Genomic DNA, 25,027 nt, shown 5'->3' on the forward strand with positions numbered 1-25,027 from the left:
TGTTCGTGTCAGGCTCCCATTTCTGTTCACCGTGTATGCATGTGGGCTTTATAAAAAAAATAAATGTGTATCCTTAGTAGAGTTAGTTGTATTAGAGGCCTTTGAGTGGCCCACTTGTTGTTATAGTGATTTAAATTGTTCTTTTTAAAGGGTAACTCCACCCATTTTACACATTCGAGTGCGTTTACAGGTCTTGAGGCGTACTTCTACATATGTGAAAATGAATGTGTAAAGCCTTTTGTGGCTCCAGAGGAAGCTGCATGTAATCTCTAAATTGCCTCCAGTGATTGCATGCAGTGGCTAAGATGAATTGTGGGTAATGTAAGTGCCAGGTTTTGAAAAGCAGTCCACTGGGGTAGCATTGCACTCCTGTAACACAACTGGACTCTACATAGACAGTTTAAAAACACATGATCAAAATCGACACAGCAGTACCAGAGATATCCAGTGTCCATAATAAGACCAAAACCTACATTACCCATGATGCAGTTTAGCAGTTTATCATATTATATGCAGCTTCCTCTGGATCCACAAAAAGGCTTTGCACATATGAAATAGTACTTGTAAACACACTTTAATGGGTAAGTTGGTGAAGTTACCCTTTAAGAATATCGACACGGAAGAGAAATCTCCTGCAGAAAAAGGAATGAACACTAGAGGGAGATATACATTTAAAGTAAAAAAACATTATTTCAGGCCTCTACATTGGAAAGATCCTCCTCTGATCTGAGTTCAGAAAACTGATAACAAACGTGAGTCAGATACTTGGAATGTCCATTGATTACAGACAACACAAATAGACTAAACCTAAAATGAAATATACTGTATAAATAATACCACTCTGTGTATTAGTTTGTTTTTCTGTTTTTTTTTAGATGCCATCCTAAGAGGAGCACACTGAAAGTGGCAAATGACCTTAGGGGGGCTTCAGGAACAAGGAGTGTGTGTCTTTCCTTATCATGCTAGACAGGGATTTCATGTTTACTCCTGTATTTACATGATTTTACACGACTATTAGACAAGGTGCTTATATAGGCCTATGTTTACTATGATACTGGTATTCTAAAATCTAAAATGATCTAAACATTAATAGGCCTATATTCTTGGTAAATATTGTAAACACTTGAGATTAATACAAGCACTGGACCCACCCTGAATATAAAAGGCTATTAGATCTAATTGAAATGTGATTGGCTGAAGATGGTGGGCGAAAAAACTGGTTGTTGTACAACAACCTCACGAGCACAGGGTATGAAATCGTGCGGTTATTTTCTGGAACTATCGTCACCATGGTGTGCTGTCATCGTGCACCCGGATTCTTCTTACGTCGTACTGACGCCAGACCCTCCATGCCGCATTCGCGTGATCCCGGTAAACTCGGACATCTGAACGTTGGTACTTGAGAATGCGAGTTGACGCGCACATACGCGCTCTCAAAGACAGGTAACAGCTGCTACTTCCAATTTCCTAATCTCTCACTGAGTACATTGACTCAGATGCACATCAGCTAAAGTGGTGTCATAAAAAAATAAAAGCTTCCGCAAGTCTTTTCCAGACTTCAGACACAACTCGCAGTCCAAAACTGCAAAGCGCTTGCCCTCTGACTCGAAAGCCGTACGCCCGACGGTCCCTGAAGGCGTCCGCGAACCGAGGAGCTCCTCCCCGACAACAGTTCCCGACCTCCGACGAGAATTCAAGCTGCCACATTGAAGAGGAACAAAAAGGCGACCTGGCAGCGGTTTCTACACTCCCTCCACTTTCTCCGGCGTAGTCACGGGATTTCAATGTTCAGCCTGCTCTTTGTAAGTAGCTAATAACCTCAATTACTAAAACTGACCTCCTGGAACTTGTCTGTGATATGATCGCACACGATTGCAGCACCACAAATCCGGGGGAGCCTGATTAAAAGTTAGCTTGCATATTGTCAGAAGATTAGTGCAACAGAAGGGAGCTGGAGGAAGTTTCATGAGGGGTTGTCAGCGTAGAAGATCCAGTATGTAGCCACGTTAACGTTAGCTCGCAGAGAAAAGCTTGGAGGGTTGGCTACGTACACTGTTGAAAAACGTGTTAACGTGAGTTAATATGAACTCTAAATGTTTTTCCCATCGATGTTACCCAACCTCAAGGTAGTAAACACTAATATAGTGATTCTTGACGTGTCTCTGGACTGGTTACTAAACGGTGGTGGAAAATGCAAAGTGACGGATCTGAGCTAGCCTGCTAGCTGCTGTAGCTATGCTAGCTTGCTGGTGCGGCTAAGGCTATTTCCTAGAGCAAGAAGAGGCAAAATATGTGACTAACGTTACGAGCACCGGTGTGCGGTCTCTGGCTTTTATTTTTATGTAGAAACACAGCACATGAGGTGTCTCATACACCATGTTATTGTCCTAACTGAACGTCGTCCGCATTTTTTTCCCCATAAAAGAAGAGCTAACGCAACCCCTAGCTGTACATTAAGCTCTTGGTGGATCAGTAAAGGCAGCATTTCACTTGGTCAACATCTAGCTTAACGTTAACGATGCTTTGGTTAGCGTTTTAACTGCTGGTTTGGCTACTGTTCACGACAGTGGCACCATTTTAGAGGTTTAAAATATAACCAGTGGTCGGGATTTCCAGCATTTTCCAGTTTCTTTCGGGTGTTAAGCGGTGGTCTCAGAGCCTGATGGCGATTGAGCTTGCTAGCTGCCTTCCGCCCTTTGTGACAAATCTTGACCCAGAGCATGGTTGACCTATTTATTCGAAGCCATATGCCAAGCTGACATTTTAATAACAAAGCGAACTGGTCGGCGACCCGATATTTCCTGTCCCTTGCTTGTCATCGTGTCTTGGGTGCCCGTCTGTACAGTGCAACTACTATTATTATTGTCAACTAGCCGGTTCGACTCACTAAATTCGTCAGCCTGCCATGTTAGAAATGCAGCTAACACTGGGGTTAGGTGGGGTCTATAATTTGGCCGTGTCTGGTTTCCTAAAACAGAAAAGCACACAACCATTTAGCCATGTTGGATGAAGTGAAATGAGGAAATGCACTTGGGGAGGAAGTTGAGTAGAGCAGCTGTGACACTAAAGGCCGCAGCACATTCCCATGCCTCTCAGTTTTCAATTTATGACCTTCCAATGGTTTCAGTCTCTCCTCTGATAATAAATTCTAGCGGGTAGTTAATACAGATGAATGGCTGTGCACACTCCCCACCAACATGGGTGGATGAGTCAATGAGTAACTGGTGTCACAGGTAAGCTAATTATACATTCCTGCTTATGAGTCATTGCAAGGTGACCTAATTTGCCTTCACAGAGTGTAGGAGGTGAGACGCACTCATACAATCGGTTATCACAACAAACCGAGGGCGTGGAAATGTATAGTGGAAGTAACAGAAGCGGTTCGTGTTTATAGTCCACATATGTCTGTTAATGCTTATCTCCTAATCGTACCACTTTGGGAAGTGCTAGCAACAATGACGCACTCACGCTTGACACACAAAAACTAGGTTTTCACAACTCTTACAGAGTGGCACTGTGAGTCTTTATGCTCTATTTGCATTTTATTGAAAAAGTAGGTCACTCATACTGGTGACCTGCTTTATATTATAGCTAATTGACACATGATGCACACACAGTCCAATCTAGAAATAGCACTGAGTCCACTCAGAGCACAGCCTGCAGCTCAAGGCAGGCATGTACAGTGGGAAGCCCTCATTCACGAGATACCACCATGCAAGTCAGATTCCTGATACCTGTTGGTCCAGTCTCTAATAGTAATATTTTTGTGGATGTTTGTAAAGTGAAACTGCACGGCCAATCCTGGCTTCATTTTGCTTCAGAATCTCTGTGTTTGAAGGAACTAGGAGCTTAAAGTTGATTAATAATCTAAGTAATGTAATACTGGATATCTGTGTTTCCTGTCTGCAACAAGCAGTACAGGATCCTTCTTAAAGGTCTGACTGATGGTATCGACTTCATTTGCATTGCTGACTTCTGCTTCCAATAAAGTTGGTGTGTTAAGATTAATGTGAGCGGTAGCAGGTCTAAATCTAGCTGGTTGCCTGCATGTTATTTTACACCAACAAAAGGGTGGTTCCGCTGTCTACAGGCAGAATTAAAAAAGGCAATGTGACAAGGGAAGTTCTCAGCCTTGGTTACCGTAATTGTGAAAGGCGAGCCCAGTGTACAGTAACATGACGCCAGCTTACCAAGGAGGTTACTGGGGGAGAAGAACACCTATGTTGTAGCCTGCTGGCGTTAGGCCCATCGAGCCACAGGGTGGCTGTGAGTGTTGAAAGGTGGGGTTGAAGAGGTCCGCTCCGCAGTGACTGGCTTAACAGATTTGGCCAATTTAAAATCTAGTTTTGCCCCTGGGCGTCAGGCTGTGGTGAGAACGGAACACAAGATCCCTGGCTCCAGAGCAAGTTTGTTGTGTTGAAATCAGCCTAAAGTGGAAAGCTAGGATTAGATACCCACACTATTTTCTTCTCATTTCAAGCCATTAAGTGAAAAGCCATATATAATTATGAGTTAGTAGCCATGGGCACCATGTGTGTTTCTTGCGCTGTGTATTGGTTAATGAATCATGCCCTGGTCGGCACGGTGTTCGTTTACTGTTGTTGCCACAGCGCTGGGATAAAGCGAAGGCACAGGCTCTGGAGCACTGGCAGTGTCTGACAGATTGACACCTCTTCTAGATGCTGCTGCAAGGCTGCCTACTGAAACTATAGCAACAGGTAGGAATAGGATTTTGCTTTGTGATTTGTGTTTACAGCTACCTTGTGTAGTTACAGCTGCCAGAGCTGCAGTTAGCAGGGGAAAACACTGTCCTTTGCCAAAAACATGCTATAGTAAAGGGTGTTGTTATTGTTATTAGAGCTGTTGTTTGTAGGCGTACGTACGTAGCTGCTCACTCTTACTGATCCAGAAAGTGTTTTAGTATTGAAGCAGCTATAGACCAGAAAACACTGGGTTTTTTTCACATAAACAAGCTTGCTGTGTTTTCCCATTACCTAGGCACTGTTTTGTTTCTCAATGGAGCTTGGCAGCTTTTTCTTAATTTCCTTAAGCAGCTTATTAAACGCATGAAATGTGTGTCTACCTCTCAAAACATGACCTCAAACTAAATTCATTCAGGCCATAATCATAAAAAGATGGATTTGGCACCTGGAGCTGACCTAAGATCACAGGGTGTGTTTTAAGCCTCTGCTGACGAAGTTGGATGTCATAGGTTAAAAAGTACTTTGATGAGTGTATGTGGGCAGAGATCTACTCTGAACCATGACCCTCTTTTAAGCTGCACCTCCTGCTGCGTCTTCAGCTTTGCCTTGTGAATGTTTAAAGAGAGCACCATTGCTCTTCTCTGATCTCTTCACAAGGGACACCAAAACTCCCTACAGGAGCACTTGTTGCTACTGCTGAGATAATTGTTGGCATGGCAACAGGCATCCCCTGATGCTGCTGTCAGAAGGCCGAGCTAGTCTCCAAATGTCAGAAGAATTGATGTCGCAGTGGGGCTTTGCACCTCTCGGCAGAAATGCGAGCAGACATTCTCATGTCTGGGTCTGTCTGTTGCTGAGTGTCGGCCTCCTGTACTCAACACTACTGTATGTTTATTTTAGAACATGCTGGGAAATATGCCGATTTCCCCCCCCCCCACAGGTCATAATAAACCTGTCTTCAAGGGACTCCTTTCTGACATCTGATTTAATTATATGCACAATAGTAAAACAAGTAAAACCAGCTCCACAGGAAGTGTCTGTCAGTTATTTGCCAGAATGGAAGAAATATGTAAGAAGTAAACTGCAATGTAGAAGGAACACCTCATTTTCTTTCTGACTAATTAGCACTGCAGCTGTGAAGATCTTTGTCGTACTTGCTAATTTCTTGTTTAAAGTTGTTTTTAAGTTCCTACTGTCCTTGTGTACTTGTACTGTTGGCAAACAGGCAGAGGTGTGGATCGTTGCCATGTGTCCATCTAAGCAGGGAGATTTTGTCCTGGAGGTGATTTGAGGATTGTGACATGAGATTATGACTTATAAGGGAGCTCAGAGATGGCCGAATATAGTCCCTTGATCCACATACCTGAACAAAATCACCTGTCTTGTCTGGATTGATGTGCTATTGAAAAATAACAATCGTGATACACACAAATACAGACAGCTATGTCAGTGGCACATGAACAACACATTGGTAAAAGTGCACATGGTCATTTCAGCCAGTTGTAGGCTGTCTTAACTTAAACTGTGACTTCATTGCGAAATCGTATCCATGGTTGTTCTGAATGGATGAGTTTTAGAAGTCATTTAGTGATCCATTGAAACATTAATGTTCAACGACTGAGGCTCAAACAAGTTAAAGCATCTTTTGGGCTCTAACTGAGGTTATCCCATGAAGTCTCTTCTTCTCTCTTATTTTTTTTTCTGAATGAAAACAAATCGTTTCATACCAGCTCAACTCTATGGAAATAGCATAAAATAATTAGCTTCCTCCAAAACGCAGTGCCAAAACATTTTGACGACGGAATCTTTGCCCTCCTGTCTCTCCCAGTTGCTTGTTTATTGTCATTAACGGCTACAATTTCCAAGCTGCAATTACTCCTGAACAAGTAGTTGTAGTCTGCAATTTTCTACAATTGAAAGGTGAGACTGCAACAACTGGTCCAGAAGCTCATCATTAGATTTAAGAAAGTGTCCTTCACACTGTTCGAAAATATATATATTTCATAAGATATTTGCAGTCATAACAACGTGTCTGTATTTTTCATCTTGGACCAAACTATCACAATTATATAGTAAATATTAGATATTTTGTCCAGCGTTTGTTGGAGCGCATTTCTGGCAGGAACACTTGTTTGTGTTGAGAGCCTATCTTACCTCCTTTGGCTCCTTTGTCAGCAGAGAATCAGTTTCCCTTTGTGTTCCAACTCTTAATCCTTATTCAAATTATAGTCAAATGTCAGTGTTCTGTCTGACTTTGTTCCTCTTTCAAATGTAATTGTTCAGATGCCGGTGTTATGTTTTGAGTAAAGTGTAATTAAAAGTGCAACTAGGCCACAGTGAGGACAGAACGGGCCTTTGTTTGGACATGTTTTCCTCTTTTCATTCCCATTTCTAAGGTACTGAGCCCTGGTCTCTTTCAGTCCTTTCCAGAGACGGATCAGTCCTTGTCCCCCCTCGCCCTCCCCCTAAGCGCTATCAGAGGCCTTTGATCGTCACACTGTTTATCTGTGCTCACTCAGAGGCTGCAAAGCAGTGTGATAAGTGGGCTTTGCCATGTGCGAGTGCATGCGTAGGGGGTGTCTGCCTGTTCATGGAAATGGGAGGGTTACGTATCCTCTCACCTCCCCTCTCCGACCACGTATACACGGACACAAGAAGCCAGAACAACAAGTGCTCTGTGGGGAAGATTAGCTCCTGTCCTCTGGGAGCAGAGAGAGGTAAACTGTTGTGCTCAATAGGGGACAGAATGATGTCCATTTATCAAAATGTCAACATCAATTAGATGGGCGGTAAAACCACTGTCTCCATAATCCTTCATCATTCTAAACTTCTGACATTTTCGCTTAAAAATGCCTTGTGGATGTGGACAACAAATAACTGCTTGGCTCAGCACCACAAGCACTAAAAGCCACAACAGATATAACACACTCACACCCATCTACAATAACATACAGTAGCATACTGAGCTACTTCGACAAAGAATACAGTAAGAGATAAGTGCAGGAAGAAGCGCACATCACACAGCCTCTATCATGTAGACACAGTTTTGCCGTCCCAGTTCTGACAAACCACAGAACCAAACAGTGCACGATACTCAGATGGCACGGGCTAAACAGACACGTTGATTAAAATTGATCTCGAATGTTCTTGGCACCTCTATTGTAAAGTTATGTTACCCATGCGTTATTGCCCTTCATTTGTTAGGCAGAAGGATATACATACAGTGTTGAAAAGATGCTGGTTTGGCATCTTTAACCAGCATTTCAGTCAATTTCTCTGACTGAATTGAAAGCTGTTGCTTGCAGGAGTAACTTCTGCAAATTGACCATGCTTCCAGAGAAGAAAACACCAATGTCTGCTGCATTTAGACTGCTGGTAAACTTAAAAGCACATCGATATTTCGAGCTTGTCAACTTACAGTAAACGCTCTGTATCAGCATGTCAAAGTTATTCTCGTATCATCGGCTTGTGATACAAGCCGATGATAAGTTGGATTTCGTTTGAAAATTTCTCAACCAAGTCTTTTGCTTTGTTTTGAGTTTTGTCTGAAAGAAAATACTTGTAAAATTGAAAATGGAGCTATAGTAAATGTGGTAAATATACCATCAGTTTTGCCCTACAACTGCATTCTTATTTAAAGCCCCATCCATACTACAGTAGAGCATTCCTCTTGTCTCAGTAAGCACACCAGTGTTAAGCCATTTGTCCGTAAAGTTACCTTTTGATGTTTCTCTCCTTTTTATTGTGTGCCCTCTCTACAGACTGTCAGTATTGTTTTGAACAGATTGAGACTGCGAGCAAGGTTGGGCTAGACGTTGTGGTTAGACTCCAACCCTTCAAAGGGATCTATCTTGTAGGCACTGGTGAGGATTTTTGTGCGATGGGTTGGAGTGTTGCATTCATGGAGGGTCATTCTGTACCCCCAACCTATTTCCAGCCTTGATCAAACACAGTCCACCCACATACAGGCTATAATAGGAAGGATGTTTTTCTCTGTGCAAGTGCAGAAGGAAAGTCTTTGTAAAGTATTTTTATATATACTCTTTGGCAATACCATTTTGGTTTTCATTTTGTCAATGATGCAAGATCTTTGTGTTGTTAATCCTCACACTCGGACAGTAAACCATTCAGCTTACAGATTCTGAAAGGTATTTCCCAAGCACATTGTTAAATGTTTGCGGCTCTGTTACCACATTTGAATGTTGTACCGAGAGTATTATGCTGCCTTACACCAAGAAGACGTCTTGCCCTGTGGTTTACTTTTGAGTCCATTTCAAAGTACTACTACCCAAAGTGGGGAGTCTGTTTATCTTAGGGGTCTGTGGTAACAGCCTCGTGAAAAAAACAGGTTTATTATATTTCAAAGCAAGACGACCGCAAGGCTGAGTCAGACTGTCTGCACAGTGAGCACGGTTCCACCTTGACGCAGGTAAACACAGACATGACTAGTTGTGACTCATGTCCCAATAAGGCTCTGATTAGGTGACTGGGTCCAAATTATTATTATTTTTGCTCATATTCACAGATTCTGTTATTCTGTGATGCTTTTGTACATTCTTCCGTCCAAACAGAGGACATTTTCTATATAGCATTGTAAATTCCATCCATTTATTTTTTATATAAACTTTATATTAATACAACTTTGGATAATTATCATTATTTATTTAAACATCATTTAAAAAAGGGGCAATATGTAAGACTTTGCTTAAAAACATTAAAAAATGAAAAAAAAAATTGACAGAATGTAAGGAAATTGAAGTTTTGACATAAATGCCATCTATTTATTATGTTGCAGAGAAATTAGCATGCTAACCGGCTGAAGTTAGGATGTCGCAGTCTAACGCTCCTTGGCTAGCGGTGTAAACGACAGTACACATCTGGTCCCTGAACTCTCAGTCCAGACTGCTAGCTGCAAGGCTAATTGAGGTAACTAGCTAACGGCAGCTACAGTTAGAGGCAGTTAGCAGTTACACTGCTCCTTTTTTGCTGTAAAAATTAATTTGACAGATGGCCAGTTCTTACATATTGCACCTTTTTTTTAAATTGTATGTCAACAATGTCCTTTCCCAGAATGAAAAGTACACAGAATGGTGGGTTTGTTCGAGCTTTTTTTCACCCATATAAATTGAAATTTTCCAACTTTAAGAACTCTTGGCAATTAAGCTAGCCACAACCTTGTATAGAAAAGTCTGTATAACTTACACTACAGCATTTTTGTTTGGCAAAATAATGAGAATGCACTATAAAACTTTTGTAGTCACTATTTAACTTATTTAACTTTAGAGAGCAATGTGTTGCAATATCCAACTGTGTGTCACTGGTCAAACAGCATTCCGAGTCTGAGGTTTGGTCAAGGTGCTACCATTGGTGGCAGCGCTTCCCACACAGCTATGATTAAGTTTTGCCTCACTGACCTTTCCCTACCCTCAACGCAGGTGAAGTAAAGGTGCTCTTCTCAGAAAGGTTCTTACCAGATCTAGGGCTTCATTCTGAGAAACCCATAGGTGGGCCCATTATCAGAATTCAGTTCAACAAAGCACAAGAATCTACCGACTTGATGTATCACTTTCATGCCGAGACTCCTGTTTGGAAACCCCAGGAGTGTGCAGTGTCATGGGAGGCACGGCAACAGTTGAGTATCTCTGTTGGAGTTCACTTTAGCCTACACGTCTCTGCCGTCTTGTCCCAACATGCCTGGGGATTTGATTGTCTTGGTTGTTACACTAGATAAACTGGTAAGGCTCAGAAAAAGGATTAGAAGCTCAACCATTGTAGCTTGTTGTAGTTGTGTGTGTGTGTGTGTGCGTGTGTGTGTATTTTCTTACTTGCTTGCTGTGTGTGTGTGTTTTCACGAATGACTGATGGTGAGGGAGAGTTGTGCACACTACCTTCCTTTATGTGTGTGTACTGTTTGCTGAATGGTGTGGTGACCTGTCACCGTACCCCGCATTGACAGGCCCCTTCAGTCTTGGACTGTGTCCAGAGAGTCCACAACACGCTTTTGTTTTTATTGAAGTTAATTCTCTTATCTTGTGACCTACTAAGGGCTTTGAATGTTACACTTAGAGCACTTTCAGACTTCTCACATTTTTGGGTTATGTTACTGAAGGTGTGCTTTCATACCGAGAGTCCTAACATGCGAACTGATTGTGCAACTGGCATTCATGGCAACAAAGTATGCAAACTACGTCACACTTGTAAACTTTGAAAACCCAAGAGTCTTTTTAATTTTACCATGTTTCTTGGGTCTCACTGAGATGAAAACCAGTCATGCCTGTGTGTGTGGCAGCTGCACCTTCACACTAGGCTAATTTCTTGTTTCTCAGAACAGTGCAGGCCTTCACCTGATGTGATTTGTGGTATATGATCATCAACATCTCATTACAGTTATCTTTGCAATCAAAGGGTGCTTTTTGTAATAATTTAATGCTGTATCCATACTGTGGGTTGGATGAACGTAGCGTCACACTTTCAACCAGTGACGTAATTAGCAAAGCAGTGGCTGGCGTTATTTTTTACAGTATTCTGGCTTGGCTTGGCTTGACTTGTTTCGACTCGGCATGTCAGTCCAGCGCAGAAGGGATTTGCATTTCCATCCAAACAGGGCAAAGCTTTGCTAATTCAGTGATAAACATGTTTCACTTCCTATAAATTCTTCACAATAAAAGTCCCCCGTTATTTAGTTGAATAAAGCAGATTTATGAAAGTACAAACAGGGTTGCAGGAGTGCAACTAACGGGGAGAAGGGCGGATGCAAGGGGTTCACAGTGGTCTCGAGACCCATCACCCCATCCAGCTTTGAGGCAGGACGGGCGCACTTTGGGCTCACTCCAGAGAGGGTCCATCTTGGGCAGGGCAAGCTAAACTTGGGATGCCTAGACTGGCGACAGGGTGCCAATGGGAAACCCCCAACACCTGAGCTTGCTGAGGGTGACCCCGTACCACTGTTTTGTGTTGGGCCAGAGGCTGCTTGTCTGGCCCACACCCAAGTTTGACACCGACATTCACACTAGGCCAAGGTCTGCGAGATTTCCTTCAGGTTCAGAAAAACCACTCAAAGTGTGAAAAACACCCTAAAAGTGGGCGTGTGTGTCCGTCACTAGGTCTGTTGGTATAAAGTGTGCCACTGCTCAATTCTTCCCCATCACCAAGTCGATGAGATCCCAATCCTCGCGTCGCAGCTCTCATTTTAAGTGAATGAATATTAGTTTCTTCATCCTTTAGTTGGTGTGAGCAGACAGGTTGAGTCGAGATCCGCGCACCCAGCCTATCAACAGCACTGACGTCACTGCAAAGAACCAGCTGGACCATTGGGCAGGTGTGATCCTTTTATCTCATCCACAGTCACTGCCAAGCTCTAGGGTTGACTGTTTTTTTGTTGTTTTTTTGGCTTCGCTTCACTTGTTGCGCTTACTTCCTCCCTTGTTTAATCTTGCTTATCCATTGTTATGTCCTCTTAATTATTTTCCTAAACAGCTTACCAATTTCTTCATGTTACGATTCCTTTGTCCCTGTTCTCTTTGACATTTCGAAGCATATCAGTTATCTTTTATTTTGAACTCACAAAGGCCGCAGGAATGAAGACATGCCTCTCTGACACATGGCCCTGTATCTGTTCCCACTGATTCATGGTTTCTGTTCAGTTTGATTGCAGCTGTCAATGGTTTCGTCCTGATTCTCCTGCAGATCAATACGAGCTTCATCACAAAAAGGGAAAATTAGAAGGAGAATGCACTACTTTACCGTCACCTCGTATTTACGCGTATTTGTTTTCATGAAGCATAAACAAGACACGAAAAGGAGAAGTGTGTGCACTGGGTGTAGCAAGCAGGTGGGTGTTATCTTTCTCGGGCTGTCCGTGCTCCTCTCACTCAAAAAGAGAAACAGGGCTTTCCTCCCTCCTCTCTGCACTGTCCGTCCTGCCGTGGATGACAGGCACTCCCCCCGCTCCTTGAATCTGCTCCCACAGAGCCAAGTATCCCTCCAGCTGCTTCAAGGCAGAACAGTCTGGTCATGCCCAGTCTGGCTCCAGACAAAACACCAGCAAGACTCAGGCACAACCTCAGACCACCAGACAGGGCTGCGTGTAATACTAACATCTTTCACAAGGGGGGAAGAAGGTGGCCTCAGACGTTCCACATTTTGGATGAAGCTCTTGACGTTTTGCCACCCTGCCCTCCCAGCCTGTATAGTCAATGTCCAGACATTTGGGCTCACTCGCTTGTGTGCGAGTGTGTGTTTTTCTTTCTAATTTTAGAACCACCCCCTCACCCTTGTGGCAGATGTATTGCCCAAGCCAGCTTGTGACTATCACCATGCCTATGCACTGGGTGTACACAGTGTATGTATATAGAAGTGGTGCTGCGAGAGCGATGAAGATTGGCCACCCGGCGGCTATCAGGTGTCAGCAGGAGCTGCCCACGGCCTTAGCTCTACAGATATGGGGTCCCATGGCAGTAAAATCCTTTACAATATGAAAGCCTTTCAATTAGCACTCCCACTGTAGCAGTTTACTTGTCTCCATGCACTTTAGCTGTGATACATTAACAGTTTTCACTAACAGTACTCCTGATTATGAGCAATACAGTCTTCTCCTTTTTCTTTCAATTTTGTGATAAACTTTATACTCTGAATCATCCTAAAAAGATGAGTTGGTAGTTTCAGGATACCCATGCCCTGATTCCCATTCTTTTTGCGGCTCAATCACCTGTTTAGGTTTCCATGTCCTTTTCTGTTCCGAGATATCGCGGCCGTTATCGACTTGCACAGCTGCTCCCTGCTCTCTCACACTTGGATCTCGCTCTCTCTTCTTCTTTTCTTTCTCCTGAGTCACTGTAGGAGGTTTCTTGGAGAGGCCAGCTGATTTGGGAAGTTCTCCCTCCCTCCATCCTCTCCCAGTGCTACTTCAGCAGGAGACCACGTGATGAGGAACAGGGCACCAAGGGAGCTTTCTCTGGGCCACTGCATGGGCCACTGCATGGGCCTCTGCCTTTACTCCATGACCTTTCTCCCAGTTTAGTAGTATATATACTTGTACATAGACAGACATGCACCAAAGGCCGGATGCTGCTTTTAACATAAGTACATCAGTGTTTCTGTGTAATTCATTTGGTTTGGATGTACCTGCCACAGCGTATGGAAGTTGGCCTCGATGGCACCTGTTGCTGTAACTCCACCACTCTCCATGGCGTCATGCTATAGATTGATTTTTGGATTACCGGTAGTTCTTGTCGTTTACTACTTGCATTCAGCCCGATAGTGACGGTGGACTCATTTAGTTTTTGTCTATTTATACGGAGACTGGGATTTGGTCATTTAAGTTTGAATTGGTCACTGAAATTTGAGACGTCGAGACATTTCATGCAGCTGTGCCCGGATAATCATTGTGATGGGTTTCTGACTCTTCTATTTTAGTAAACAGACTATAAACGAAACATGGACGAAACAAGCAATACAAAAACGTCAACTTTGGGGAAGTGTCCACAGCATTCTCCCTATTTTTTTTATAGACATTTTAAGACAGCTATGAATCTTTTATGAAAACAATTGTCATAGTCTCTAAATGAGCTGTGTAATTTGCCCTACTTGTCTTGACTTAATTCAGTAAATAATGGCATGTCACCCATTCTTGTTTGACTCGGCTAAAGGTTGCCGACTTGTTCTCAGTCTACAGTTGTCAAGCCTTTTGTATACACTGCTTCTTGCTTCCTGTGTGGTTAAACATGTTTTTGCGTCTACAAACAGATTTGGTGTGTATGTATGCCTGTTTGTTTTGTTCCCCTTGCATCTGTGCTGTGTGTAACTGCGGAACCAGTTTGCAAATTTCAGAGTGATTTGCATGCCTTCCCGCGCTTGGCAGGCGGCTGGCTGCCTGACGCTACCACATTTTACTCACTTCTCTATTGACAAGCTCCCACAAGAGTGCCGATGAGGGATCGGTTGTTTGCAGTAGATTTTTCAATTACATTACCACAGTCCGTCTGGTTATACAGTTTTATGAAGTGTTAACGGATAAGCTTGACATGCCTATTGTTACATGTATGGTTTCCTCTGTCTTCATCAGATGACTGCAGGAGAGGATTAAACATTTAATCATGGTGAGATAATCGCGACCAATAGTGATGCGGGTGATTGTGAAATGGCCAGTGGCCGATGCCCTTTTTAAAAATAATTATATAATTGTTTTTGTTGTTATGGATTCTACCTTTTCTGCCAGCGATATTAAGACAATCTTCATTCTGAAAAGTTAAGTCATCCCTCATTACACTGTCTTTGAAAGAGCTCTAATTCAATTGAACAAATATGTGAAACAACCTTTAATACAACCTTCTTTGAAAAGGATAAATTTAGTGAAAAGCAACTCCTTCAAAAGCTTTTTTAATCTGCTATTAGAGTTGTTCCGATTCCGATGCCAGTATCGGAAATGCCTCCGATACTGCCCAAAATGCCGGCATCGGTATCGGCGAGTACTGGAGTCCAGGCACCGATCGATACCACGTAATTTAATAGCCTAGCTCCGTTAGCTCCGAGATTCTACCGGATACATGTCCTACATGCTGCGTGACGGCTCCGGTACGGTTTGGCTCCGTCGTCCTCGTCCGGCAACCCCCACCAGCTGTGTTTTGAGTCCGCCACAGCGCAGCTCCGCCGATCAGCTGGAGTTACGAAACCGAGGAATTCCCGCGATGATTACATAATCACACACGACCGCAGTTATATGTATGTGTTATAAACACAACGACACGAAGTGTTCCCGACTGAAGGATTAGAAGAAGAGCGCGTATTTGTCTCTTATTTGAGGTTTTTGTGCTTGTATCAACACGGAGTGTTTTATTTTGAAAATTAACCGGATGCCATGTTATTATTTCGTCTGACTTCCTGTCTGCTCTGTGCTGAATTCGGCTTTATACTATTCTTTTAAAAAATAAATGGCTTTCATTTGCTGTATTCATTCATGTTTTACAAAGGGTTTAACCTGAGCCAGGCCTTACCACATTGATAATCATATCGCAGTCATGCAGGCGTAGTATGATATATATAATTTTTTATAACACACTGGTATCGGTATCGGTACTCGTATCGGCCGATACCCACAGCATAAGCATCGGAATCGGTATCGGGAGGGAAAAAAGGTATAGGAACATCTCTATCTGCTATACAACTACCTTTTATCAATGTGAATAGTTTTTTAGTTCTTACATAGCCTTACAAACTGACGGCATGGATGTCAGGAGTCATAAGGCGAATATGAGTTGATACCGTTGTTTTGCCAATAAAACGATGCCTCACTAGCAACCAATATTATTGCTCCCATGCACACTGCATGCTGTGTAATGGTGATGTTTCATAATGACTGCTCGTGCTTCCGAACCTATCCCAGATCTTTTTCAGTTCATGTGTCCCGGTGTTGACTTTGAAATGGTGTTTTGGTCTGCCTTTGTGCCTCTTGGTAACCCTACTATTGGCTGCATTTAAAATGCAGATGTTATGAAGTCACTGCATCTGGGCAACCATCCACAATCCTGTTGCTTTTCATCTTTTAGCAAAAGCTGTCATTGTGGTGTCCTTGGTGTGTCTGTGGGCTCTTTTGTCCTTCAGTGTTTCCTCCATGATTCAGTCTCTGTTAACAGTTGCTGTCTATTGTCAGTCAGGTTTCACAGGTGAAAAACGCGTGTCAACTTCCCCCTTCAAGCCCCTTGTCCATCCTTTTCCTTTCTTGAGGATTAGTAGCAAGAGAGCCTCTAAAGTCAGGTTACCCCCTTTCCGAGCTTCAGTCGTCTGCTTGCAGCGAGGCCACATTGTATTCAGTGCTGCTCAGAGGCGGTAATTAAAGGCGTCACGGAGGATCTCGGCCATCACACGACAGAAAAAAACCTCAGGGCTGTATTTAGTGCCCTTGTGGCAGTTGCCAAGTATAAAAGATGGAGCGGAGGAAAGAAATTTATATAGGAGAGTGGGTTGACGCATCCCTTTTGACAGTGGCTCTGTGGTTGGCATTTAGCTAAGAGGATAAGTGACAGTGGGGTATGGTGGAAGAAGAGTAAACGGGGAGAGAGGTGGTTCTTGAACTGGTTCTTTTTACAAAACTGTACTAGAAATCAAACAGGTGAGGTTGAGACAAATTAAAACAGTCACAGTTAAGTGTCCTGAGTAAATTGTGAGTGAAATAGGAACAGAGAGAGAGTCAGAGAGTACAGAGAGTCTTGTGTCAGTCTCAAGGAGGTGAAAAGAGGGAGCGTGGGACTGAAATGCTCGGCCTGTTTGAAGCTTTACCCACCCTGCAATCCTCACCTTGTGACTGCTGCCTGTGACACGGTGCTGAAGTCCAAGCCCTTTTTCTCAGTTTGCCTCCCACTACTTTGTGTACGTAGTCTGCGTAGTGAGCTGCCACCCTCCCTCCTCCCCTCCTATGTTGCTCTGAGACGGTTCTAGCCAGTTTGTGGCGGCTGGATTTAGACTGTCAAGGTCTTGGCAGAGTTTGACAGAATGCTCCCTGGCTAGTTACAGACCAGACATTACCTGTTCTGTAAGACACCGTTGTGAAGCATGTGTGCGTCTGCTTCATGCTGTGCTTATTATTAGTTTCCATTTTGGTGACAAACATTGGCATTGTGCTTGAGCACACCTAACTTTAATAACAGAACCTCTAAAAAGTAAAAATAATTCTTATTTTTTTTCTGCAATACATTTAGCCCTCTCTAATGTTGCCAATTGAGAATCAGCACCGTTCTACATGCTCTGCCCACTCCAGCACTTCTTTTCAATCTGAGCTTTTGTGATGAAGCTTGAATGTGAATTTAGGATTTCATGGCGAACAAAAACACAAGTTGAAATTGCTGCAATGCAAACTGCATTACTGTACGGATTATTTGATTGTGGTTGGCGATGTATCCATGTCATTTTAGCAAGCTCATGAGCCAGAGCCACGTTAGATCACGGTGAGCTAGCTTGCCTTTATGTGTGTGAATGTAATTTGCGTGGGTGCTGTTAAAGTTGTTCATGTGGGTCATAGTGTTATAGCAAAGTCAATTTAAGATTCAGAGTCTCAGCGTTATCAGGCTTTCGCTAGCTCAGAGATTATCTGCATATTTTTGCTGTCTGAGGTGTCTGCTTGCAGAGGGAGAGAGGAGGATGGAGACAGAGAGAGCAGGAAGAACCAGAAAATGTCAAGATTGTTACAGTGGCATGTCACATTGTCATCAGGGGCTGAGCCCCACTTAAGGTCTGATCCAAGAATCGCCTCTGGTGACAACAGGTGAAATAATCCATAGGTGTGGTCAGTTCAAAGCGTAGAGTCACCCCTCCTGTCAAAAATGTGTTTTTCTTGTTCTTTCAGTTGAATGATTGAACTTCACTGCGTAGCATGACATATGCAGTGTTTGTGCGATGAATGTGAAAGTGGTTTCTTGTGTCAAAGTGTAAAATTCTCTGAGTTCATTGGAAATCTGATCTTAAGAGGCGGGTCTGCGAACATGATTTGTGACATCACAAAGTGTTATCAAGATTATTACACATGTCTGTGTATGACTGAACTATTTGAGGAAAATGTGTCACTGCGATTTTTCTGACCAATATTGTCATCTAATTGTTTCACTTATGACTTAATAATATTTATCTATGTAATAATGAGATTCAAAATTTCATTTATTGACGTCTGAAACCAGATATGGTTTCACATCTTACATCTTTCACATCTAAGTGTTTAATACCTGACTGATTCACTACAGAGCTCGCAACAGTAGTGTTAGGGTTCAACTGCTTAAGATAACGTTAATGATGGGCTTAACATTTGACATGAAATTCAGACAACTTAAATCTGTCTTCCAGTGCACAAAATTAATGTTAATGAACCACAAGTTAATTTACCGGCAACAGTCAGGGAGTCTAGCCGGTGAAATCAATGGCTAAACTTGTTAAGGCACTGGTCATTATGTAATTAAAATACTGGCTCTTGCGATTTGAAATCGACACTCCTTCGATTTCCCTATAAAAACACGTTTATCAGCTGTAAATGCAGTTGTGTGACGTCGTCTTTTTCCTCTCTTGACAGGGTTTCTGTGTTGACTTGAGCCACACCTATATGGCGTGTGTGAGCGGAGAATTTTGCCAGGCACAGCACCTCACCTCCGTGGAGAAGTGAATCGGCCGCCCCCCGAGGGACTACGCTACCCAGAAACCCCCCTGACCGCCAGCACGCTAGGAACTGCTGACTCCTCCAAAGGCCCCCTGGGATATTGCGTAGTCCTTGGCCCGACTGCCCTGCCCTGTCCCAACCAATACGAAAAACCTTTGCTTTCCACTTTCTCCTCGAACAGCCAATCACAAACAGCTCTCCTGAATGGGGTAAACTGATTGGATGACTCCTGGATAGTCTCTCCATCTTTTTTTCTTTTTCTTTTTTTTTATTCTTTTAAATTTTTTTTGGTTTTGTGTAAATTCATTTTTTACATCCCGGAGTACTGTGGACTAGTTCATCCCTTTTGTTACCTTTTCATTGTGTACATCATCCCATAGTTGAACACTTGTTGACCCATCCTTCTCCCACGTGTTGTCATTTTTATTTATTCAACCCTTTCCTGAACACATAAATCTCCTAGCAGTCTTTGCTGACTTCTGAGCCAAAAGTCGCTTTTGTTTTGTAAGAGTATTGTATTGTAATTGTTTTTTAAGCCGTCTCGCCAACATGAACCGCCCCGCTGCAGTCGAGATTGCCTACGAGTGCATGAGGTTCCTCATCACCCACAACCCCACCAACGCCACGCTCAACAAGTTCACTGAGGTATGCCCTTACCTTGCGTTATCTGTGTGTGTCCATTTGCACTTTCTGAGTCTAAAAATCCTCTCTGTTTTGATGCCTGCCAGGAGCTGAAGAGGTTTCACGTGAACACACTGGTGAGAGTGTGTGATGCCACCTATGATAAGGCTCCAGTAGAGAAGGAAGGGATACAGGTTGTGGTAAGTGTTGATGGATATGCACATTAGTGGAAGCTTTTCTTATTTCATGTTTATCCTTTCCAAAGTACACTCTTCATACAGCCCTCTTTTGTCTCCTCTAGGACTGGCCCTTCGATGATGGTGCCCCTCCTCCCACCCAGATTGTGGACGAGTGGCTTAAGCTGCTCAACACCAAGTTTCGAGAGGAACCTGGCTGCTGCATCGCTGTGCACTGTGTTGCAGGGCTTGGCCGGTGAGTAGCTAGCTGTATTGTTTTCTCTAGAGATGCGACGGCGACATAAGGACAGTTCTGGTTGTCTGTATTGCTGTATCATCAACTTTTGAAGGATCTGTCTTCTACCATCTGGAGTTTAAAACAAAAATTGTGATGCGGATCAGTGAGTTATATTAAAATCCTTTCTTTGATACACCATCTCCAGTGGCAGATGTGTCAGGTCTAAAGAAAAACAGGTGTGTGGACGTTTCATCCAAAGATTCTCCATCCATCTGTTTCCACCTGCTTACCCAGTGGCTGAGGGATGGTGCTGCAGGCTATCCCAGACATTGTTCTTTCCAGTCATGCCCTTCAGCTGCTCATGGGTGATCCCGAGGTCTTCCCAGACCAACTGGAATATATAAGCCCTTCAGTTGGATGTGACCATGTACAGTGTGGCCATACTTGATTTTATTTAATACATTGAGGTCAGAAACAACAGTTGAAAAGCAGCAACACACTATCAGCTTCTCAGCAGGAGCCAGAGGGTGTTTCATGGTCCCGTCTGTTTCCTGGTGCGGTCCCACCTATTTGACGTAATCTCTCATTCCTGTTCGTATTATCTATTTAGTGTGACGCTGCTGTTTGCAGGGTCTGTTTCAGCAACCCTGCATCAAAGCCTCTGAGAGATGAGTGTCAAAATAACATGTTTTTTTTCTTCTAACCTCACTCTCAACCCCACTTCTCCCTTTTAACACTTGTTGCTTCTTCAGCATCGATCACACAGCCTCTACTGTGAGTGAAACTGAAGGTGTTGCACCGTCCCTGAACCTGCGTCCCCGTTCTTCCGCGTCTTATCTTTAATATTCACAGGCAATTGATTCATTATCTCAAACTTTTGCTCTCACTTCCTGCTATGTAAATAGACAATCAGCTGCCATTTACATTTGCATGTGATCTGTCTGTTGGTCATGAGGTTGCACAGGCAGTGTGCAGTTATGCACAGTCATATTCACGGCCCGATGTGACAGTGAATTAGAGGCGAGTTAAGCCGAATAACAACACAAGTGTGAAAAGAAAGAAGGCAGAAGCACATGACGTGGGCAAGCGGGTGTGAAAATGTCTTTCCTGACCACAATCGCATAATAAGCCAATGATTTCTCAATGGCCTCCAGCGTTTTGCATTGCTGTGGCATTCCAGAGGTTGTATAATTACCAGTGCTGGTTAGACAGGCATTTTTTGAATTCATGTCTTCTTCTTTCGCGTCCTGTGTTTACTGCAGTCAGCTGGGTTTTCTGTACAGCCTCGCAGTCTGATCCTCAGTGTGGGAGGCTGCAGCTATGCGCCTTGTTGTTGTTTGTCCTTTCTTTAACAATATTCTCACCCCTCCGTCCACACTATCGCACTGTTTTTTTTTCCTTCTAGTTTTCTTTGAATCCCTCCGTTCTCACATACTGTCCCTCGTGAATTTTGTGTGAGAGAAAAGCCACTCAAGGAAATGCTCTGTCAGCACTGAGACTTGACCCGCCAAGCAGTACAGAAAGTTTTTATATTTATTTATTTTTTTATCACTCTATCTCATCTGGTGAGAAGAGAGGGGGGTTGTCTTACTGTAACTTATCACAGTTTAGTGAATGTGTGTGAGAGGCTCAGGTTGTGCCCTGCTGGGGCAACGGTGAACTTGCGCACCCCTGTTGATTTCCCAGGCCTGTTTCCCAGGTTTGACCCCCCCCCCCTTCCCTTTCCCTCCACCATATTACTATGGAACCATGTGAACCATGGCATTTAATCTTCTGTTCTCCTTCTCTTCTCCTTTGATTCTCTCACTGTCTCCTTGAACTGGTCCACTGGATTTCTTTACCTCTCAGAGCTCCAGTCTTGGTGGCCTTAGCCCTCATTGAGAGTGGGATGAAGTACGAGGATGCTGTGCAGTTCATAAGGCAGTAAGTACCCTCCCTATGTTTGAACTTTTAAGGTTAAGAGTCTAAATCAGTAAATGGTGCAGTCTGTTGTGAATGTGAAAAAAGCAACTGTCCCTGATGGTTCTTCGCCAGACTGTGATCTGAGGTTGTTTATGTGCTAAATCAGTGATGCATTTTTGTTTCTCGAGTTTGTTTGTGTAGACAACTCATGAATTTTGGTATTTGTCTGTCTGTGAATAATAGGTCTGGTTATACAACTGAAACAAAGATGCATCCTGAAAGATATCTGGTGTTAAAAGGAATAGTTCAGCATTTTGTGAAGTGCATCTATTTCACAAAATGTTCCAGGAAGTTACTGCTCCCTGCCAATAAATAGTCTGGCACATAAATGCTGTAAAGTGGCAAATTTAAACACTTTATTTAATTGTACAGATCAAATGAACAAGACATAACGTGTTAATCCTTAAAGGTGCAAGCAGGTAGATTTTGCTGTCTTTGGACAGAGCCAGGCTAGCAGTCCTCCGACAGTCGCTAACTGTTTTAGACCGATACAAGAGTGGCATTGATCTCAGTGCAATATGTAAAAATTTGCATCTTGTCGCATTCTATTCAAAACAAATATGAGGCAGCATATCACCAGAATAATAGCTCGCTGGATAGCATGCTAACTTTAGTAGATATCTCTGCAACACAGCACATAGACGTCACAATTTAAAACTGCTATTTTTTCACATTCTGTTGATAAATTTAGTTAATCTTTGAATGTAACTACGATTCTTACCTATTGCACCTTTAACTATAGTGTGTTCTTCACTCTCTTTTGCCGTTATTGTCAATTTAATCTTTTGCCCCGCTTCTTTCCCTCTGCTTTTCACAGGAAGAGACGTGGAGCCTTCAACTCCAAACAGCTTCTTTACCTCGAGAAATACAGACCCAAAATGCGTCTGCGGTTCAAGGATACCAACGGCCACAACTGCTGTGTGCAGTAGGCTGCCTGTCAATGCATCTTTCTTATGCGCATCTAGTGGGGAATCTTCCAACATGGGGAGATAAAAAAAAATATGAAGAGAGTGCTATCAGTAATTATTGTGATGATTTGTTAACAGAGTCATGGTTAATTGATCAGAGAGCAAGCGTGTGATCGAATGAATGAATCCAGATCTGGGGATCCACCAGCCGAACCAATGAATGGAAGGTCAAAGCACACAGATAGGCCCGCCTCCCGGTTATACTGTTCAACCACGGGCCAGAATTTTTTCAACTTGAGTCCATCCTGTTTTTCTTTTTCTTTTTTTTTTTTTTGTTTTGTTTCAGTTGTAATCATGGGATAACATTTTCCATTTTGTGAATTTTTATTTTTACACAAACAATGGTGATGAGAAGATGAAATGTAAAACGATATATTGATTTTTATTTCCACTAATTATTGATATTAAGATTAGGCCAGAATGATGTATCTTTTAAAAAAAACATTTTTAAACCTTGAACACACATTGCGACGGTCCAGTTTGGTATTGGGGTGTGTTTTTTTTTTTTGCACAAAAACTCAAAAAGTTCACCTGAAGATGCAGTAATGCTTTCCTTTTTACCCTTCACTTGCTTAAAGTCACTTTCAGTTTAGGGGTTCACTGAGTTTGAGTATGTCTGCAATATTTATTCACAAGATATGATATGTGTGGCAGTTATGAGTTTGGCAGGGGCAAGGACACTTTGTTATCCAATAGTTTTGTTATTTTCTTTTATCCTTCAAGAGCCATGTTTTTTTTTTTTGTTAGTTTTTTATTTTTATTTTTTTAAATCTTGTTGGAGTGCAATAATCAGTCCACCTCAGATGAAGCCCACCAAACCCTGCTGAGCATCCTACACACACACAAACACACACACATATACACCTCAGACACTCATCCAGGCAGTTAAACAGGAAAAACACGTAACAACTCTTACAACAGGTACTTCTCCTGCTTTCATTCATGAAAATGGGCTACAATAGGACTTCCCTAAATATGCATATTTAAACTCATACACAGAGCCTAAGATCCAATCTGAAAGACAACGTGGAGAAGAATGAAAATGGTCAGTTTTTTATCATTGTACCCATTTTGAAAACATCCCCAATTCGTATTGGTTCTTTAAAGATAAATAAATTGAAATAAAAAGCATACATGTGTCTTTTCTTTCTGTCTTCTCACTGGCTTTGTTGGTTGAATGTTGTTATTTTGCTGATCCTGTTTCCAATAAGGGTGGTAAATATTACCAGATATGTCTGGTCTGCTCAAGTAGAAATGTTATTGGTCTTCCTATTCATGCCTGAAATCAATTTCCTTAAGAGCAGGGATATGTTGTACCAGTCTTCATGACAAAATGCCATCTTTGAGCCTTTTTTCTGAAGATGAGTGACAATGCTGTCACCCTTCGCTTGGTGATAAACGCACTCGGTGTTCCCCAGACGGTGTGTGCTCATTAGCCATGTCTGTCTACATGTCCCGTCTCTGACTCAGCAGCACGTGGAAGGCACAGGACACCGTGGTACTGAGAAATGACTCAACCGCAACTGGTAATCACGACTTCAGCCAATACCTGAATCAATTGAAAGTGCCCCCTCTGCTGCTCAAATCCTGGCATGACTGAAGCCATGCACACTAAATGAAGTCAGCATTATTAAAGCTGCAGGATCAGCTGGAAGATCTACAACATGTCTAACATAGTGTTTTTGGTATTTAGTTCATTCACTAGTCGACCAATTTAATAAAGTATTTCATTTGAAATAAAGACTAATGGTTCAACACAGCAGTGAAGTTTGGCTTTGACTGAATAAGCACTGGGACTGACACATTCGTTATAGTCACTGCCTACAACAATGCAGCGGAACCACAAACAAATTAGCTTGTGTTACCAGTTCAGTGCTGCATAACCTGCTTTGAATAATATGACTCTTGTCTGCAGTGAAATGTTTGACACAGAAAGCCTCTGATTTAAATCTAATTTTGTAGTCGTCGTTCCAGTCGACGAGCTTCATTCATCGCAGTGTGTTAGACTCAACTAGAGAAGGAATTTCTTGAGACACTGCCGTGAGAATGCAGGGTGTTGGGAAGCTGGTGCTGAACTGCATTGCTGGCTTTAAAAGTGGAGTAATGCCAATCATTCATGCGAGATGTGGAACATTATGTTTGAGTGGAGTTTTTTGCTAAAAGTATGGATGCGTTGATAAATGTTTCAAAAGTCTATGGAAAACAAGAAGCAGAGGTGGGAAGAG

The 25,027-nt window shown here is 42.7% G+C and overlaps 1 protein-coding gene across 2 annotated transcripts; it reads left to right on the forward strand.

The window, feature by feature from the left end:
• The first annotated feature begins 1,647 nt into the window (after positions 1 to 1,647).
• Positions 1,648 to 23,933, forward strand: ptp4a2b (protein tyrosine phosphatase 4A2b). Of its 2 annotated transcripts, none has more exons than XM_084379126.1 (7): positions 1,648 to 1,802; positions 18,754 to 19,046; positions 19,374 to 19,482; positions 19,566 to 19,658; positions 19,760 to 19,890; positions 21,721 to 21,795; positions 22,652 to 23,933. In XM_084379126.1, the coding sequence occupies exons 2-7, from the start codon at positions 19,042 to 19,044 to the stop codon at positions 22,761 to 22,763; spliced, it is 525 nt and encodes a 174-aa protein (XP_084235252.1). In that variant the 5' UTR covers positions 1,648 to 1,802; positions 18,754 to 19,041; the 3' UTR covers positions 22,764 to 23,933. The 2 variants fall into 2 exon arrangements, with proteins under 2 accessions (XP_084235252.1, XP_084235253.1); XM_084379127.1 differs by lacking the exon at positions 1,648 to 1,802 and adding an exon at positions 4,659 to 4,718.
• Positions 23,934 to 25,027: the final 1,094 nt, after the last annotated feature.

The sequence above is a fragment of the Pagrus pagrus genome (assembly GCF_965226575.1).
Source record: "Pagrus pagrus genome assembly, chromosome: 17".
Lineage (NCBI taxonomy): Eukaryota > Metazoa > Chordata > Actinopteri > Spariformes > Sparidae > Pagrus > Pagrus pagrus.